The sequence below is a fragment of the Larimichthys crocea genome, chromosome VI (genome assembly GCF_000972845.2).
Source record: "Larimichthys crocea isolate SSNF chromosome VI, L_crocea_2.0, whole genome shotgun sequence".
Lineage (NCBI taxonomy): Eukaryota > Metazoa > Chordata > Actinopteri > Sciaenidae > Larimichthys > Larimichthys crocea.
The window spans coordinates 257,105-274,002 of record NC_040016.1 but is presented as its reverse complement, the minus strand read 5'-3'; the positions used below and the strand labels follow the sequence as shown (position 1 = coordinate 274,002).

Below are 16,898 nucleotides of genomic sequence, written 5' to 3'. Positions count from 1 at the left end.
AATCAAGAGTTAACAAATATCACCATTGCATTATATGTTATCAATACATGATGCTCATTGAATAATACAAGTCTCACAGGAAAATTGTGACATGAAGAAAAACTTTTAGAAAAAAAGTAAAAACGTTTGGATCTTACAACAGATCAGTTTTGAGTAATCAGAGAGATTAAAGTGAGGTAAAGTCCATTATGACAAAATGTCCATAAAAAGGACAGTTAAAATTTTTTGATCAGTGTGATCAATAACAATCAAAGAATAACAAATGTTACCATAGCATATACTACCAATACATGAAGTACAGTGAGGTATAATAATAATTGCAGATGCAATCAGATTTGGTTCATGCAACATGCATGACAAGATGTTCTCTTTCTTAACTTGAAAGATATTGTTGCTGTCATTTCCTCAGGAAATGTCATCTTCACAAAGACAAACACAAAATACAGCCTTCTGTACATACAGAAGAACAAGTCCATCAAACTTGAAAGAATTCAGTTCAGTAATCTTTGACCAATATGGTCATCTGAGTTTGTCAGGTAGTAACTCCAGTCTGTAGGTGTCTACCACGGCCTCCAGGGGGCGCTGTTGACTGACGCTGTCTTTGGTGATGCTGGTCTGGGACTGTGAGGCTCAGAGGAGAGAAGTCAGCCTCTCTCAGGTTCTCATCAGAGGAAGACTGCAGCTGTTAAGTGTTCAGCAGTCTCTCTGCTGTTGATGCTGCTGCTGCAGTCGTCTCAGGAACACAAATGTCATCTCCAGGATGTCTTGCTTTCTCCAGCTTGGAGTCTGGCTGCTGTTTGAGGAACTCTGGACCCAGGAGAGACTGAGCTGCTCAATGCTGCTTGTTGATTCGCTCTCTGCGTAACTTCTCCACAAGGCTTTCTGAGCTGCAGAGAGAAGAACAAGTCATAATCAACTTATTCTGGAGTAAAAGTGTTAGCATGAACAAAGACAACCTCTCATTAACCATATTTAAATCTTCTTGAATCTAATTTACCTTGTGGGTCAGAGTCAATGCTCCTGAGATTGGGTCATAGCTGCAGTGATTGAGGGCCATGTCTGGGTCTCTGTGCTGTAGAGTCTCTGTAGAGGAGAATCTGCTCTCTGCTGGCTTCATCCCCCTATTTTATAGTCCCACATCCCATATGAATGTGTGGGTCTTGGTCTGAGTAGAGTTTCTCACAGTCTCAGCCAATCAGAGAGCTGTGGCACATAAAGGATACACACGCTGAAGGGTTATATGGTGTGAGGGCAAGGTTAGATTCTGGGAACAGGTGGAGGACTGGGGGGGTGATGTAGGAGACTCCACAGAGCTTGTTTGATTCTGAAAGTGGGCCTGTAGAGAGCAGATCTGTTGCCTGATGCGGGGATCAATGACTTTGACTGAGCACATGCTCATCATCCCATTACACACGTGGCAATGGTGCAATATACAAATTACATGTATGATAAAATAAACCAAAAAACATTTCCGGCATGTGGTAAATCTACAATGCAGTAGGTAGTTCCCTGTTTTTATGATATAGTCAGATATTTTATTTCAAGTCCTACATCCTGCAGAACTTACCATAACATGTGTAGAGAACAGTGTGGAGTGTCTTGAGGCACTTTAAATAAACTCAATAAAACACAATGATCAGGCAGCTTCCAGATGTAGAGTCTTTTGACACGTGCCTTGTAGTCGGTGTGAGTAACAAGTAGAGCTCAGTTTCCCACACTGACTCCCTGTATGGTCAATGAACCACAAAGGGACTTCAGTGACAGATGCTGGCTGTGTGTTGTTATAGAAACAGAGCCTGACATCACCAGCCATCTGGAGGGAAAGGACGCCATTGGCTGGCTCTGACACTTTGTAAAACTTCAAAGTTTGGTCAAAAGTTTGTCTTAAATTTTCTTGAAAATTATTTGTTGTCTCAAATTTTAAGTTTTCAATCATCATCATGCACTTTGAACCTCCAGTCATAATCACATCTCTGTACTGACCATCACTTGGATAAAGATTTCAGCTCTTCTCATGAGGGTGGGAGCAGCTGTTTCCTGAAGTGTGCCAAATCCCTTTGGAGAATTACTCGGCTGCTGGTGGGATGGATGTCATTCACAGTTGACTCTGCCCTCCAGAGCTTTCCCACACTCTGACCATTTGCAATAAATAGGCATGTGCCTCTCTACAAATGGACTTGAGGCACATGCAGTGAGTGGCACCAAGGGTAGAGGGTGCCCCCCCCCTAAAACCAAGCAACCATTTTTTGTCATTTAGCTGATACTTTTATCCAAAACAACTTACAGAGAAGGGAAACAATCAAGGTACAGTACGATAAGAAAGTGTTAGTGCAGCAGTATGTGCTGTGACAATTCTTAAAGGGGTAGATTCAGTGTGTCCAGTTGTTGGTAGTGCTAAGAGAGGAGGTACCTCTGAAGAGCTGGGTCTTCAACCAACAACAACAACAACAACAAAAGAAACAAACAAAGGCCAAAAAGTAAAAAAAAAAAAAAAAAAAAAGACTAAGCAGTATGTGAACATTAAAAGTATTTGATTCACATTTTGGACAGGAGTAGTTCACATTATAAAATAAAAATACAGATTTCATGTTTGTGCAATATACTAAGTGAAATCAACCAGATTATGTTTAAACATGTATAAGAGGATAATCAGCATCATGTTACTGACAGAAACACTTATAAAAATATTGGCTTTTATTTGGTAAAATTGTCCTGAAAAAGATTTATGTCATCGAGAAACAGTTTCAATCATAGCTTTGATCTAAAACAAGGTCCAGTTCTAAAAAACAGACTCTTTTTTAGTCTCTGTCCCTTCAGGTCAAAGGTCTGGATCTATTGTCCCACAGGGCTCTGTGAGTGAGTTTCCTCTGGTTTCCCACACTCTGTCCTTTCACTGCTTTCAATAGAGGAACAATAGAAGTGTGTCTTATTATGCATCTCATTAGAAACAATGTCTGACCTCTTTAAAGGGAGAATTGGTTTTACATTAAAATACTCACATTTGATAAGATGTTGTGTCAAACTTTTTTTAAATGTACATTTTTTCTGACTTTACTTACTGCAAATGAACAGAGTTATCTAACTTGAAAAATCTGAATGAAACAACACATTTACTGTGCTTAAGTGTACAGTAAACTGGTATGTTCAGAATAGACAGATATTGCGGGGACATTTAATCTTTCTTTGTTATTCAAAGGTGGAATTGATATTAGAGACATATGTCAATTAAATAAGAAAAAAACAATAAAACAGATTTGAAAAATCTCTGTTTCATCATCATAATGAGAGGAACTGTGAGGAAAAATAATGAAATACCACAACATGTTGAGCAGGTAGTGTTTGTTTATTCAACAAGGCACACTGAGCCACACAAAGTATGAAAGCTCCAACTAGAGGTGATGATACATCACAACAACAACAACTTGTAGATTTCTACAAGACACACTGTACTCAGAGAGAGTAAAGGAACAACTGTCTTTATGAAAGACAAACAGTTTACAATATTTGAGGACACAGTACTCACTGTCCTTTGAGAGTTTCTTCACAAGTGGATCAAAATATTTGACCTTTGTGAACAAACCAAAAAACAATAAAAACTGACCTTAAAACAGGTCACATTGTTCTTAACAATCATTAAATTCAAATGAATTTGAGTTAAAAATGATATTGTCACTGTAAAACTGTGACAGTGTGACATTAAACAAACCTTTAACATTAAAAGGATAAACATATTGATCTTAAACAGATCATTTTTCAATAATCACATAAAGTGAGAGAAAGTCCATGATGACAAAATGTCCATAAAAAGGACAATTAAGATCAAATCGATCATTACTAATCAAGAGGTAACAAATATCACCATTGCATTATATTCTATCAATACATGATGCTCATTGAATAATAAAAGTGTCACAGGAAAATTGTGACATGAAGCAAAACTTTTAGAAAAAAAGTGAAAACATTTGGATCTTACAACAGATCAGTTTTGAGTAATCAGAGAGATTAAAGTGAGGTAAAGTCCATTATGACAAAATGTCCATAAAAAGGACAGTTAAAGTTTTTTGATCAGTGTGATCAATAACAATCAAAAGATAACAAATGTTACCATAGCATATACTACCAATACATGAAGTACAGTGAGGTATAATAATAATTGCAGATGCAATCAGATTTGGTTCATGCAACATGCATGACAAGATGTTCTCTTTCTTAACTTGAAAGATATTGTTGCTGTCATTTCCTCAGGAAATGTCATCTTCACAAAGACAAACACAAAATACAGCCTTCTGTACATACAGAAGAACAAGTCCATCAAACTTGAAAGAATTCAGTTCAGTAATCTTTGACCAATATGGTCATCTGAGTTTGTCAGGTAGTAACTCCAGTCTGTAGGTGTCTACCACGGCCTCCAGGGGGCGCTGTTGACTGGACTCTTGTCTTTGGTGATGCTGGTCTGGACTGTGGAGCTCAGAGGAGAGAAGTCAGCCTCTCTCAGGTTCTCATCAGAGGAAGACTGCAGCTTGTTGAAGTGGTTCAGCAGTCTTCTCTGCTGTTGATGCTGCTGCTGCAGTCGTCTCAGGACACAAACTGTCATCTCCAGGATGTCTGCTTTCTCCAGCTTGGAGTCTGGCTGCTGTTTGAGGAACTCTGGACCCAGGAGAGACTTGAGCTGCTCAATGCTGCTGTTGATTCGCTCTCTGCGTAACTTCTCCACCAGAGGCTTTCTGAGCTGCAGAGAGAAGAACAAAGTCATTAATCAACTTATTCTGGAGTAAAGTGTTAGCATGAACAAAGACAACCTCTCATTAACCATATTTAAATCTTCTTGAATCTTCAATTTACCTTGTGGGTCAGAGTCAGATGCTCCTGAGATTTGGTCATAGCTGCAGTGATTGTAGGTGCCATGTCTGGATCTCTGTGCTGTAGAGGTCTCTGTAGAGAGAATCTGCTCTCTGCTGGCTTCATCCCTCCTATTTATAGTCCCACATCTCCATATGAATGTGTGGGTCTTGGTCTGAGTAGAGTTTCTCACAGTCTCAGCCAATCAGAGAGCTTGGTGACACAATAAAGGATTACACACGCCGAATGGTTATATTGGTGTGAGGGCAATGGTTAGATCTCAGGGGAAAAGGTGGAGGACTGGGGGGGTGATGGAGAGAGACTCACAGAGCTCTGTGTGAATGTGGGAAAGTGGTGACCCTGTAGAGAGAGCAGATCTGCTGCCTGATGCTGGGATCAATGACTTTGACTGAGCACACGCTCACCGTTTATGGTTTAACAAATGAAATACATGCATGATAGAAACATATCCTAGAAATGTAGGTTTTTCCCCTGGTTTTATTGTGGTAAAATCTACAATGCAGTAGGGTAGTTCCCTCTGTTTTTATTGATTATTGTCAGATATTTTATTTCAAATCCTACATCCTGCAGAACTTCACCATAACATGTTAGAGAACAGTGTGATGTTTCTTGAGGCACTTTAAATAAACTCAATAAAACACAATGATCAGGCAGCTGTCCAGATGTAGAGTCTTTTGACACGTGCCTTGTAGTCGGTGTGAGTAACAAGTAGAGCTCAGTTTCCCACACTGACTCCCTGTATGGTCAATGAACCACAAAGGGACTTCAGTGACAGATGCTGGCTGTGTGTTGTTATAGAAACAGAGCCTGACATCACCAGCCATCTGGAGGGAAAGGACGCCATTGGCTGGCTCTGACACTTTGTAAAACTTCAAAGTTTGGTCAAAAGTTTGTCTTAAATTTTCTTGAAAATTATTTGTTGTCTCAAATTTTAAGTTTTCAATCATCATCATGCACTTTGAACCTCCAGTCATAATCACATCTCTGTACTGACCATCACTTGGATAAAGATTTCAGCTCTTCTCATGAGGGTGGGAGCAGCTGTTTCCTGAAGTGTGCCAAATCCCTTTGGAGAATTACTCGGCTGCTGGTGGGATGGATGTCATTCACAGTTGACTCTGCCCTCCAGAGCTTTCCCACACTCTGACCATTAGCAATAAATAGGCACGTGCCTCTCTACAAATGGACTTGAGGCACATGCAGTGAGTGGCGCCAAGGGTAGAGGTCTGGATCTATTGTCCCACAGGGCTCTGTGAGTGAGTTTCCTCTGGTTTCCCACACTCTGTCCTTTCACTGCTTTTAATAGAGGAACAATAGAAGTGTGCCTGATTTTGCATCTCATCAGAAACAATGTCTGACATCTTTAAAGAGTGAAATGGTTAACTTTAAACCTTTTACACTAAAACACCTGTAATTGACAATTATTCCAAAATACTGATGCAGAAAAAGTGTCTTTAAAATGTATGTTTTCTCATTTCTATCATAGATTTGAATCACTGCACATCAACAGAGTGACGTAACATTTATAGTCCTTATTTTAAAATGAATTAACCAAATTACTATGGTTAGATTTATACATAGTGTCAGTTGCCTGAGTGGTCAAAGGTGTCTCTTCTGTTCCCAGTTCTGGCTGACATGATCACCAATGCAAACAGGTAAGCTTCTTCTGCCGTCTACCAGTCCATTTCACGGATTCCAGACCTCCAGCTCTGGGCTCGCCATCCTCAAAAACTGCTCTAGAATCAGCAAGTCACAAATGTCTGTCACTGTGGAGGTTTTTGGTCTGACCCATCAGTTAAACAGGTGCTTCAGACACACATACAGTTCAAGTGCAATTGCAACCTGATTGACGTCCAATGAACAGAACTGTCTTCTGTAGGTGTGTCTGCTGTGATTTCATATTCAGCCAGAATTCATTCTTTGACTTTGTCAACATCTTCAGAATCTGCAAAGTCCATGAGAACTTATGCACAGTGTGCTTTAACTGTGAGCAGAGGAATGAGGTGGATAGCCCACTCTTCTTTTGGCCAACAATAGACAGTGGCCATTTTTTTCAAATGTTGTAAGGTTATGTTCAGTGTCACCATCAGGATCAACTTGGGGTCCCTGTAAACATGTGGTGCTCTCTGTGGTGGTAGTTCACCCTGCTGGCTGTTTGACTGGCCCTCAGCCCAGGGTCTTCCTCATTGATGCCATCATCATCCTCAAGCTCTGCTCTTATATTAATCACTCAGTTCTCTTATTTATGCTTGGATCTGTGTAAACTGGTGCTGCATACTTCTCCATCTCTGTTCTTGGAGTGTTGACTCTTTTTCCATCCATTTTTCATCTCTGGATGCTTAAGTGATGACCAGAGACTTCACCAGATTGGTCAACTCCTCCAGCTCATTAGGGTTTCTGGCTGCTTTGGCCCCCTGCTGGTCAGCTGCAACACTTGGTGCACCATCATCCGGCTCATCATGGTGCGCTGCCTTTTAACAACCTCTTTTCATGGTGTTCTCCTCAGTTTGTTGTCAGGTCTTGACTTCTGACACCCCTTGACAGCACTCTGACACATTTATGTAAAACAATATGTTTCGAGTTCATATTTGTCAATTAAGAAAGGTTCAGTTGACTGTAGAGAAATAATTCTTCTTCTTTCTATCACTTGAATTAAAAGACCAAATAAATATAGAAAGTCTCTCTTTCATCATAATTAAAAGGGTAACTGTGACACATAATGACATGAGAACACAAAGTTTTCAGCTTGCAGTGTTTGTTTATTCAACAAGGCACAATGAGCCACACAAAGTATGAAAGCTCCAACTAGAGGTGATGATACATCACAACAACAACAACTTGTAGATTTCTACAAGACACACTGTACTCAGAGAGAGTAAAGGAACAACTGTCTTTATGAAAGACAAACAGTTTACAATATTTGAGGACACAGTACTCACTGTCCTTTGAGAGTTTCTTCACAAGTGGATCAAAATATTTGACCTTTGTGAACAAACCAAAAAACAATAAAAGCTGACCTTAAAACAGGTCACATTGTTCTTAACAATCATTAAATTCAAATGAATTTGAGTTAAAAATGATATTGTCACTGTAAAACTGTGACAGTGTGACATTAAACAAACCTTTAACATTAAAAGGATAAACATATTGATCTTAAACAGATCATTTTTCAATAATCACATAAAGTGAGAAAAAGTCCATGATGACAAAATGTCCATAAAAAGGACAATTAAGATCAAATCGATCATTACTAATCAAGAGGTAACAAATATCACCATTGCATTATATTCTATCAATACATGATGCTCATTGAATAATAAAAGTGTCACAGGAAAATTGTGACATGAAGCAAAACTTTTAGAAAAAAAGTGAAAACATTTGGATCTTACAACAGATCAGTTTTGAGTAATCAGAGAGATTAAAGTGAGGTAAAGTCCATTATGACAAAATGTCCATAAAAAGGACAGTTAAAGTTTTTTGATCAGTGTGATCAATAACAATCAAAAGATAACAAATGTTACCATAGCATATACTACCAATACATGAAGTACAGTGAGGTATAATAATAATTGCAGATGCAATCAGATTTGGTTCATGCAACATGCATGACAAGATGTTCTCTTTCTTAACTTGAAAGATATTGTTGCTGTCATTTCCTCAGGAAATGTCATCTTCACAAAGACAAACACAAAATACAGCCTTCTGTACATACAGAAGAACAAGTCCATCAAACTTGAAAGAATTCAGTTCAGTAATCTTTGACCAATATGGTCATCTGAGTTTGTCAGGTAGTAACTCCAGTCTGTAGGTGTCTACCACGGCCTCCAGGGGGCGCTGTTGACTGGACTCTTGTCTTTGGTGATGCTGGTCTGGACTGTGGAGCTCAGAGGAGAGAAGTCAGCCTCTCTCAGGTTCTCATCAGAGGAAGACTGCAGCTTGTTGAAGTGGTTCAGCAGTCTTCTCTGCTGTTGATGCTGCTGCTGCAGTCGTCTCAGGACACAAACTGTCATCTCCAGGATGTCTGCTTTCTCCAGCTTGGAGTCTGGCTGCTGTTTGAGGAACTCTGGACCCAGGAGAGACTTGAGCTGCTCAATGCTGCTGTTGATTCGCTCTCTGCGTAACTTCTCCACCAGAGGCTTTCTGAGCTGCAGAGAGAAGAACAAAGTCATTAATCAACTTATTCTGGAGTAAAGTGTTAGCATGAACAAAGACAACCTCTCATTAACCATATTTAAATCTTCTTGAATCTTCAATTTACCTTGTGGGTCAGAGTCAGATGCTCCTGAGATTTGGTCATAGCTGCAGTGATTGTAGGTGCCATGTCTGGATCTCTGTGCTGTAGAGGTCTCTGTAGAGAGAATCTGCTCTCTGCTGGCTTCATCCCTCCTATTTATAGTCCCACATCTCCATATGAATGTGTGGGTCTTGGTCTGAGTAGAGTTTCTCACAGTCTCAGCCAATCAGAGAGCTTGGTGACACAATAAAGGATTACACACGCCGAATGGTTATATTGGTGTGAGGGCAATGGTTAGATCTCAGGGGAACAGGTGGAGGACTGGGGGGGTGATGGAGAGAGACTCACAGAGCTCTGTGTGAATGTGGGAAAGTGGTGACCCTGTAGAGAGAGCAGATCTGCTGCCTGATGCTGGGATCAATGACTTTGACTGAGCACACGCTCACCGTTTATGGTTTAACAAATGAAATACATGCATGATAGAAACATATCCTAGAAATGTAGGTTTTTCCCCTGGTTTTATTGTGGTAAAATCTACAATGCAGTAGGGTAGTTCCCTCTGTTTTTATTGATTATTGTCAGATATTTTATTTCAAATCCTACATCCTGCAGAACTTCACCATAACATGTTAGAGAACAGTGTGATGTTTCTTGAGGCACTTTAAATAAACTCAATAAAACACAATGATCAGGCAGCTGTCCAGATGTAGAGTCTTTTGACACGTGCCTTGTAGTCGGTGTGAGTAACAAGTAGAGCTCAGTTTCCCACACTGACTCCCTGTATGGTCAATGAACCACAAAGGGACTTCAGTGACAGATGCTGGCTGTGTGTTGTTATAGAAACAGAGCCTGACATCACCAGCCATCTGGAGGGAAAGGACGCCATTGGCTGGCTCTGACACTTTGTAAAACTTCAAAGTTTGGTCAAAAGTTTGTCTTAAATTTTCTTGAAAATTATTTGTTGTCTCAAATTTTAAGTTTTCAATCATCATCATGCACTTTGAACCTCCAGTCATAATCACATCTCTGTACTGACCATCACTTGGATAAAGATTTCAGCTCTTCTCATGAGGGTGGGAGCAGCTGTTTCCTGAAGTGTGCCAAATCCCTTTGGAGAATTACTCGGCTGCTGGTGGGATGGATGTCATTCACAGTTGACTCTGCCCTCCAGAGCTTTCCCACACTCTGACCATTAGCAATAAATAGGCACGTGCCTCTCTACAAATGGACTTGAGGCACATGCAGTGAGTGGCGCCAAGGGTAGAGGTCTGGATCTATTGTCCCACAGGGCTCTGTGAGTGAGTTTCCTCTGGTTTCCCACACTCTGTCCTTTCACTGCTTTTAATAGAGGAACAATAGAAGTGTGCCTGATTTTGCATCTCATCAGAAACAATGTCTGACATCTTTAAAGAGTGAAATGGTTAACTTTAAACCTTTTACACTAAAACACCTGTAATTGACAATTATTCCAAAATACTGATGCAGAAAAAGTGTCTTTAAAATGTATGTTTTCTCATTTCTATCATAGATTTGAATCACTGCACATCAACAGAGTGACGTAACATTTATAGTCCTTATTTTAAAATGAATTAACCAAATTACTATGGTTAGATTTATACATAGTGTCAGTTGCCTGAGTGGTCAAAGGTGTCTCTTCTGTTCCCAGTTCTGGCTGACATGATCACCAATGCAAACAGGTAAGCTTCTTCTGCCGTCTACCAGTCCATTTCACGGATTCCAGACCTCCAGCTCTGGGCTCGCCATCCTCAAAAACTGCTCTAGAATCAGCAAGTCACAAATGTCTGTCACTGTGGAGGTTTTTGGTCTGACCCATCAGTTAAACAGGTGCTTCAGACACACATACAGTTCAAGTGCAATTGCAACCTGATTGACGTCCAATGAACAGAACTGTCTTCTGTAGGTGTGTCTGCTGTGATTTCATATTCAGCCAGAATTCATTCTTTGACTTTGTCAACATCTTCAGAATCTGCAAAGTCCATGAGAACTTATGCACAGTGTGCTTTAACTGTGAGCAGAGGAATGAGGTGGATAGCCCACTCTTCTTTTGGCCAACAATAGACAGTGGCCATTTTTTTCAAATGTTGTAAGGTTATGTTCAGTGTCACCATCAGGATCAACTTGGGGTCCCTGTAAACATGTGGTGCTCTCTGTGGTGGTAGTTCACCCTGCTGGCTGTTTGACTGGCCCTCAGCCCAGGGTCTTCCTCATTGATGCCATCATCATCCTCAAGCTCTGCTCTTATATTAATCACTCAGTTCTCTTATTTATGCTTGGATCTGTGTAAACTGGTGCTGCATACTTCTCCATCTCTGTTCTTGGAGTGTTGACTCTTTTTCCATCCATTTTTCATCTCTGGATGCTTAAGTGATGACCAGAGACTTCACCAGATTGGTCAACTCCTCCAGCTCATTAGGGTTTCTGGCTGCTTTGGCCCCCTGCTGGTCAGCTGCAACACTTGGTGCACCATCATCCGGCTCATCATGGTGCGCTGCCTTTTAACAACCTCTTTTCATGGTGTTCTCCTCAGTTTGTTGTCAGGTCTTGACTTCTGACACCCCTTGACAGCATTCTGACACATTTATGTAAAACAATATGTTTCGAGTTCATATTTGTCAATTAAGAAAGGTTCAGTTGACTGTAGAGAAATAATTCTTCTTCTTTCTATCACTTGAATTAAAAGACCAAATAAATATAGAAAGTCTCTCTTTCATCATAATTAAAAGGGTAACTGTGACACATAATGACATGAGAACACAAAGTTTTCAGCTTGCAGTGTTTGTTTATTCAACAAGGCACAATGAGCCACACAAAGTATGAAAGCTCCAACTAGAGGTGATGATACATCACAACAACAACAACTTGTAGATTTCTACAAGACACACTGTACTCAGAGAGAGTAAAGGAACAACTGTCTTTATGAAAGACAAACAGTTTACAATATTTGAGGACACAGTACTCACTGTCCTTTGAGAGTTTCTTCACAAGTGGATCAAAATATTTGACCTTTGTGAAGAAAACAAAAAACAATAAAAACTGACCTTAAAACAGGTCACATTGTTCTTAACAATCATTAAATTCAAATGAATTTGAGTTAAAAATGATATTGTCACTGTAAAACTGTGACAGTGTGACATTAAACAAACCTTTAACATTAAAAGGATAAACATATTGATCTTAAACAGATCATTTTTCAATTAAGTAAAAGATCAATTAAGATTTTTGATCAAATCGATCATTACTAATCAAGAGGTAATAAATATCACCATTGCATTATATGTTATCAATACATGATGCTCATTGAATAATAAAAGTGTCACAGGAAAATTGTGACATGAAGCAAAACTTTTAGAAAAAAGTAAAAACATTTGGATCTTACAACAGATCAGTTTTGAGTAATCAGAGAGATTAAAGTGAGGTAAAGTCCATTATGACAAAATGTCCATAAAAAGGACAGTTAAAGTTTTTTGATCAGTGTGATCAATAACAATCAAAAGATAACAAATGTTACCATAGCATATACTACCAATACATGAAGTACAGTGAGGTATAATAATAATTGCAGATGCAATCAGATTTGGTTCATGCAACATGCATGACAAGATGTTCTCTTTCTTAACTTGAAAGATATTGTTGCTGTCATTTCCTCAGGAAATGTCATCTTCACAAAGACAAACACAAAATACAGCCTTCTGTACATACAGAAGAACAAGTCCATCAAACTTGAAAGAATTCAGTTCAGTAATCTTTGACCAATATGGTCATCTGAGTTTGTCTGGTAGTGACTCCAGTCTGTAGGTGTCTACCACGGCCTCCAGGGGGCGCTGTTGACTGGACTCTTGTCTGTGGTGATGCTGGTCTGGACTGTGGAGCTCAGAGGAGAGAAGTCAGCCTCTCTCAGGTTCTCATTAGAGGAAGACTGCAGCTTGTTGAAGTGGTTCAGCAGTCTTCTCTGCTGTTGATGCTGCTGCTGCAGTCGTCTCAGGACACAAACTGTCATCTCCAGGATGTCTGCTTTCTCCAGCTTGGAGTCTGGCTGCTGTTTGAGGAACTCTGGACCCAGGAGAGACTTGAGCTGCTCAATGCTGCTGTTGATTCGCTCTCTGCGTAACTTCTCCACCAGAGGCTTTCTGAGCTGCAGAGAGAAGAACAAAGTCATTAATCAACTTATTCTGGAGTAAAGTGTTAGCATGAACAAAGACAACCTCTCATTAACCATATTTAAATCTTCTTGAATCTTCAATTTACCTTGTGGGTCAGAGTCAGATGCTCCTGAGATTTGGTCATAGCTGCAGTGATTGTAGGTGCCATGTCTGGATCTCTGTGCTGTAGAGGTCTCTGTAGAGAGAATCTGCTCTCTGCTGGCTTCATCCCTCCTATTTATAGTCCCACATCTCCATATGAATGTGTGGGTCTTGGTCTGAGTAGAGTTTCTCACAGTCTCAGCCAATCAGAGAGCTTGGTGGCACAATAAAGGATTACACACGCCGAATGGTTATATTGGTGGGAGGACAATGATTAGATCTCAAGGGAACAGGTGGAGGACTAGGGGGGTGATGTAGAGAGACTCACAGAGCTCTGTGTGAATCTGGGAAAGTGGTGACCCTGTAGAGAGAGCAGATCTGCTGCCTGATGCTGGGATCAATGACTTTGACTGAGCACATGCTCGACATATTCACCCTTTAAACTTTGTACATATACATCCATTATCAACTTTTACAGAATAACTAGTTAGGGTTAGGGTTATTGTCAACTACTTGGCTGATAAGTGTTCTATTGTAAGCATATTTGAATTTTGTTTTGCAATCCAAGCAGGTGCTTGTAAACTTCCATTTTTCTATTTAAACTTGGACAAAGTCATCCCGGTGTCCAGATGTAGCAGGTGTGTCCTCTGGCTTGTAGCTGGTGTGAGTATAAAGTTGCTCTCAGTTTCCCCACATTGACTTTGAATGGAGCTTTTGTTACAGAGCCTGACGTCATCGACCATCTGGAGGGAAAGAACAGTCTTGGTGTCCTCCAAGGTTTGACAAAATTTCAAAATTAAAAAAATACTTTAGGTATCAGCAAATGTACTAAGTTTGGGTCTTGTTTTTCAGCCTGTATCTATAGACATTTTAAATAAACTCTCAAAACTAAGTGTTTTCAGTATTTACTGGATCACAATGTCACTTCTATATGTGTGTGGGAGATAGAGGCAGATGTTTCCTAAAGTTTGCCAAATTCCTGTGGACAATAGTCAGCTGCTGGTGTGATTAAGGATGCTCATTTAACCCAACTTCAACTCAGTTCTTCAGAGTTTTCCCACAGTCTGATCTTCAGTGGAGTATTAAAACAGGACTGTCCGGTACAAACATAAGCAATGCTATTTAATTAATTTCAGTGGATTCTTTTCAGGATAGAGCTCAATATTTTAATCAGAAATGCACTAAATTCATAACATGAACCATACATTTTTCTGCCTAGTTTTGTAATAATAAACATTCTTGGAAAGCTTTACAAAAAATATATATATACACTGAGATAAAAGAGGAAAATTTGTGTTTTTTAAAATCATCACATTGATATGCCTTCACATTTAAACTGAACAATCAATCAGCTTCAATTAACTGGTATCTTAAAACTCAACATTTATTGTACTGTCAGATTTTCTTTGTGTGTACTGAGTAATCGTTTGATCTAACATATGTAACTTACAGCTACTTTTTGACTTTTTTTTTGTCTTAAATCCTATAAATATTGTTACCTTCATTAACTTGCAATATTTTCAGAAGTGTTGATGCTACATTGTTTCATTTTAAGAAGAGACACACTTTATAAGCACGATTTGAAACAGATAAGCAGGTTATTGCTTTAATGTCACCATATATACCTCTGTCTGTTGAGGAAAGAGGTCGTTTTATCTGTTTTTTCTCACAAGCTGTCCACTCATTGCTTTTACTGCATGATCAATACAAGTGTGCCTCATTATGTATCACATCACACACTGGCTTAAATGTGTGACCTCATTTGTCAAAGAACAGTTAACTTCAGATGTTTCATATTCCCGTTGACAGATGAGACATGATCAGAGGCATATGTCTCCACTTGGTTTGGTGATTTATGATGAATCTCTTCTTCATCATCACAATGTATAAACAAATAAGAGATGAGCACAAAATGCAGCTGATTACATTAGTTCTTGTAAACAAACTTACTGATAAAGTATGAAATCTTCAGCTATTTTGACAAAATGATTATTGACAATTATTATGAAATTTGGTTCATGCAATGTGCATTGTCCATCAAACTTGAAAGAATTCAGTTCAGTAATCTTCAGTAATCTGAGTTTGTCAGGTAGTAACTCCAGTCTGTAGATGTCTACCACGGCCTCCAGGGGGCGCTGTTGACTGGACTCTTGTCTTTGTTGATGCTGGTCTGGACTGTGGAGCTCAGAGGAGAGAAGTCAGCCTCTCTCAGGTTCTCATCAGAGGAAGACTGCAGCTTGTTGAAGTGGTTCAGCAGGTTTAAGCCTGTCATGAATTATGTTTATATTCTCCTTGAATCATCAGTTAACTTGTGGGAGTCAGATTTTCCTGAGAATTAGTAATAGCTGAGCAATTGTCGGTGGCATGGATGGATCTCTGTGCTTTAGAGTTTACCAAACTAAATTTCCAAGAAATATTTGGTGTAAGATTTGGAGTATTTCTTTGCAGGAACTAAATATATTATATACATTAGTGTGTTTTCATTAGCGTATAATCACCTGAACACAAGAATCATTGTGTTGTTTGTTGTCTTAAAATTAGCCCTTTATATCTACAGTGAGAGCGGGTCCTACATGCTTTGAAGAAGCGAACTGCACTTAATGCTATATATCTTCTTTTAGATTATATTTGTTCTGAAATAAATAAGCAGTTTTGTCATCTTGGTGCTGATATATTACCTCTTAACCTCTGTCTCTTCTGGGCAGAGGTCTTGATCTTTTGTCCCATCAGGGCTCTTTGAGTCTCTTTTCCTTTGGTTCCCACATTCTGTCCTTTCACAAATGTGTCTCAATGTGTGTGTTACAGTAGCTGCATTGGTGGCCTCTTGGAAAGAGAAAAGTAAGCCGTTCTACATCAACAACAACTCGTATTGAAAAAAGAAGGCACAGTGTTTTAACGTATGATGTAAAGGGGGGTGTATGTCTGTTCAGGCTAATAATTAAAGGGACTGTTGAATTCATCATGTATTGTACATAAAAAAATGGCCTCAACTAATAATTTATTATAATAATACATTATTCACTTTATTCAACCCAGTTATGAATGACTAAAACAGCTTGACGCATACTGCTGTATTGCTATCTGGTGATCAAGACATCCCAAACGTCAGCACTGTATCAATGAAGAACACAAAACCACCATGTCATAGCTAATTAAAATCTCTTTATTACAATCACATGTACATCATCATATTCCAAAAAGCTTGCTGTTGTGAAAAGTACCCTTGCACAGACAGATGGAGGTGGTGTTGCAGGCTGGATGGAGGGATTGTCAGATGGAGTAAAACAAGTGTTGAGTTCCCCAGCAGCAAGTGTCTCCGCTCCAGTGTGCTTTTAATTTCACATCACGAGGACAGCAGTGCTATTTTCAGCTCTCTCTGTGTGTCCTTGTGTAACGTAAGCAAAGAGAGTGAAGGGGGCGAGTGGGAAGGAAAAATTCGTTCTTCGTCATCCATTATTCAGACTGTTTGAGTCACAGCCCGAGAGAGAGAGAGAGAGAGAGAGAGAGAGAGAGAGAGAGAGAGAGAGAGAGAGAATATGTAG

At 39.5% G+C, this 16,898-nt stretch overlaps 3 protein-coding genes and 1 pseudogene across 3 annotated transcripts; all 4 read right to left on the bottom strand.

Moving 5' to 3' along the window:
• Positions 1 to 112: 112 nt before the first annotated feature.
• On the bottom strand, positions 113 to 1,575 carry LOC113745870 (transcription factor HES-4-like; annotated as a pseudogene).
• A 2,373-nt stretch (positions 1,576 to 3,948) lies between these two features.
• Positions 3,949 to 4,980, bottom strand: LOC113745803 (enhancer of split mbeta protein-like). The gene is made up of 2 exons (XM_027278855.1): positions 4,843 to 4,980; positions 3,949 to 4,729 (listed from the first exon to the last, which is right to left on the bottom strand). Exons 1-2 carry the CDS (start codon positions 4,963 to 4,965, stop codon positions 4,397 to 4,399), a joined length of 456 nt encoding a protein of 151 aa, XP_027134656.1. The 5' UTR covers positions 4,966 to 4,980; the 3' UTR covers positions 3,949 to 4,396.
• A 3,244-nt stretch (positions 4,981 to 8,224) lies between these two features.
• LOC109137292 (enhancer of split mbeta protein) lies at positions 8,225 to 9,256 on the bottom strand. The gene is made up of 2 exons (XM_019254898.2): positions 9,119 to 9,256; positions 8,225 to 9,005 (listed from the first exon to the last, which is right to left on the bottom strand). Exons 1-2 carry the CDS (start codon positions 9,239 to 9,241, stop codon positions 8,673 to 8,675), a joined length of 456 nt encoding a protein of 151 aa, XP_019110443.2. The 5' UTR covers positions 9,242 to 9,256; the 3' UTR covers positions 8,225 to 8,672.
• Positions 9,257 to 12,563: 3,307 nt separating this feature from the next.
• Positions 12,564 to 13,498, bottom strand: LOC104938781 (protein hairy). The gene is made up of 2 exons (XM_010755227.3): positions 13,361 to 13,498; positions 12,564 to 13,247 (listed from the first exon to the last, which is right to left on the bottom strand). Exons 1-2 carry the CDS (start codon positions 13,481 to 13,483, stop codon positions 12,915 to 12,917), a joined length of 456 nt encoding a protein of 151 aa, XP_010753529.3. The 5' UTR covers positions 13,484 to 13,498; the 3' UTR covers positions 12,564 to 12,914.
• Positions 13,499 to 16,898: the final 3,400 nt, after the last annotated feature.

What these genes read in the sequence shown, in the direction of transcription:
- LOC113745803 (XM_027278855.1), bottom strand. Translation starts at nt 4,965, where the DNA reads ATGAAGCCAGCAGAGAGCAGATTCTCTCTACAGAGACCTCTACAGCAC. An exon ending in ATCTGACTCTGACCCACAAG is followed by an intron (nt 4,730 to 4,842) that starts GTAAATTGAAGA and finishes TTCTCTCTGCAG; the next exon opens with CTCAGAAAGCCTCTGGTGGA.
- LOC109137292 (XM_019254898.2), bottom strand. Translation starts at nt 9,241, where the DNA reads ATGAAGCCAGCAGAGAGCAGATTCTCTCTACAGAGACCTCTACAGCAC. An exon ending in ATCTGACTCTGACCCACAAG is followed by an intron (nt 9,006 to 9,118) that starts GTAAATTGAAGA and finishes TTCTCTCTGCAG; the next exon opens with CTCAGAAAGCCTCTGGTGGA.
- LOC104938781 (XM_010755227.3), bottom strand. Translation starts at nt 13,483, where the DNA reads ATGAAGCCAGCAGAGAGCAGATTCTCTCTACAGAGACCTCTACAGCAC. An exon ending in ATCTGACTCTGACCCACAAG is followed by an intron (nt 13,248 to 13,360) that starts GTAAATTGAAGA and finishes TTCTCTCTGCAG; the next exon opens with CTCAGAAAGCCTCTGGTGGA.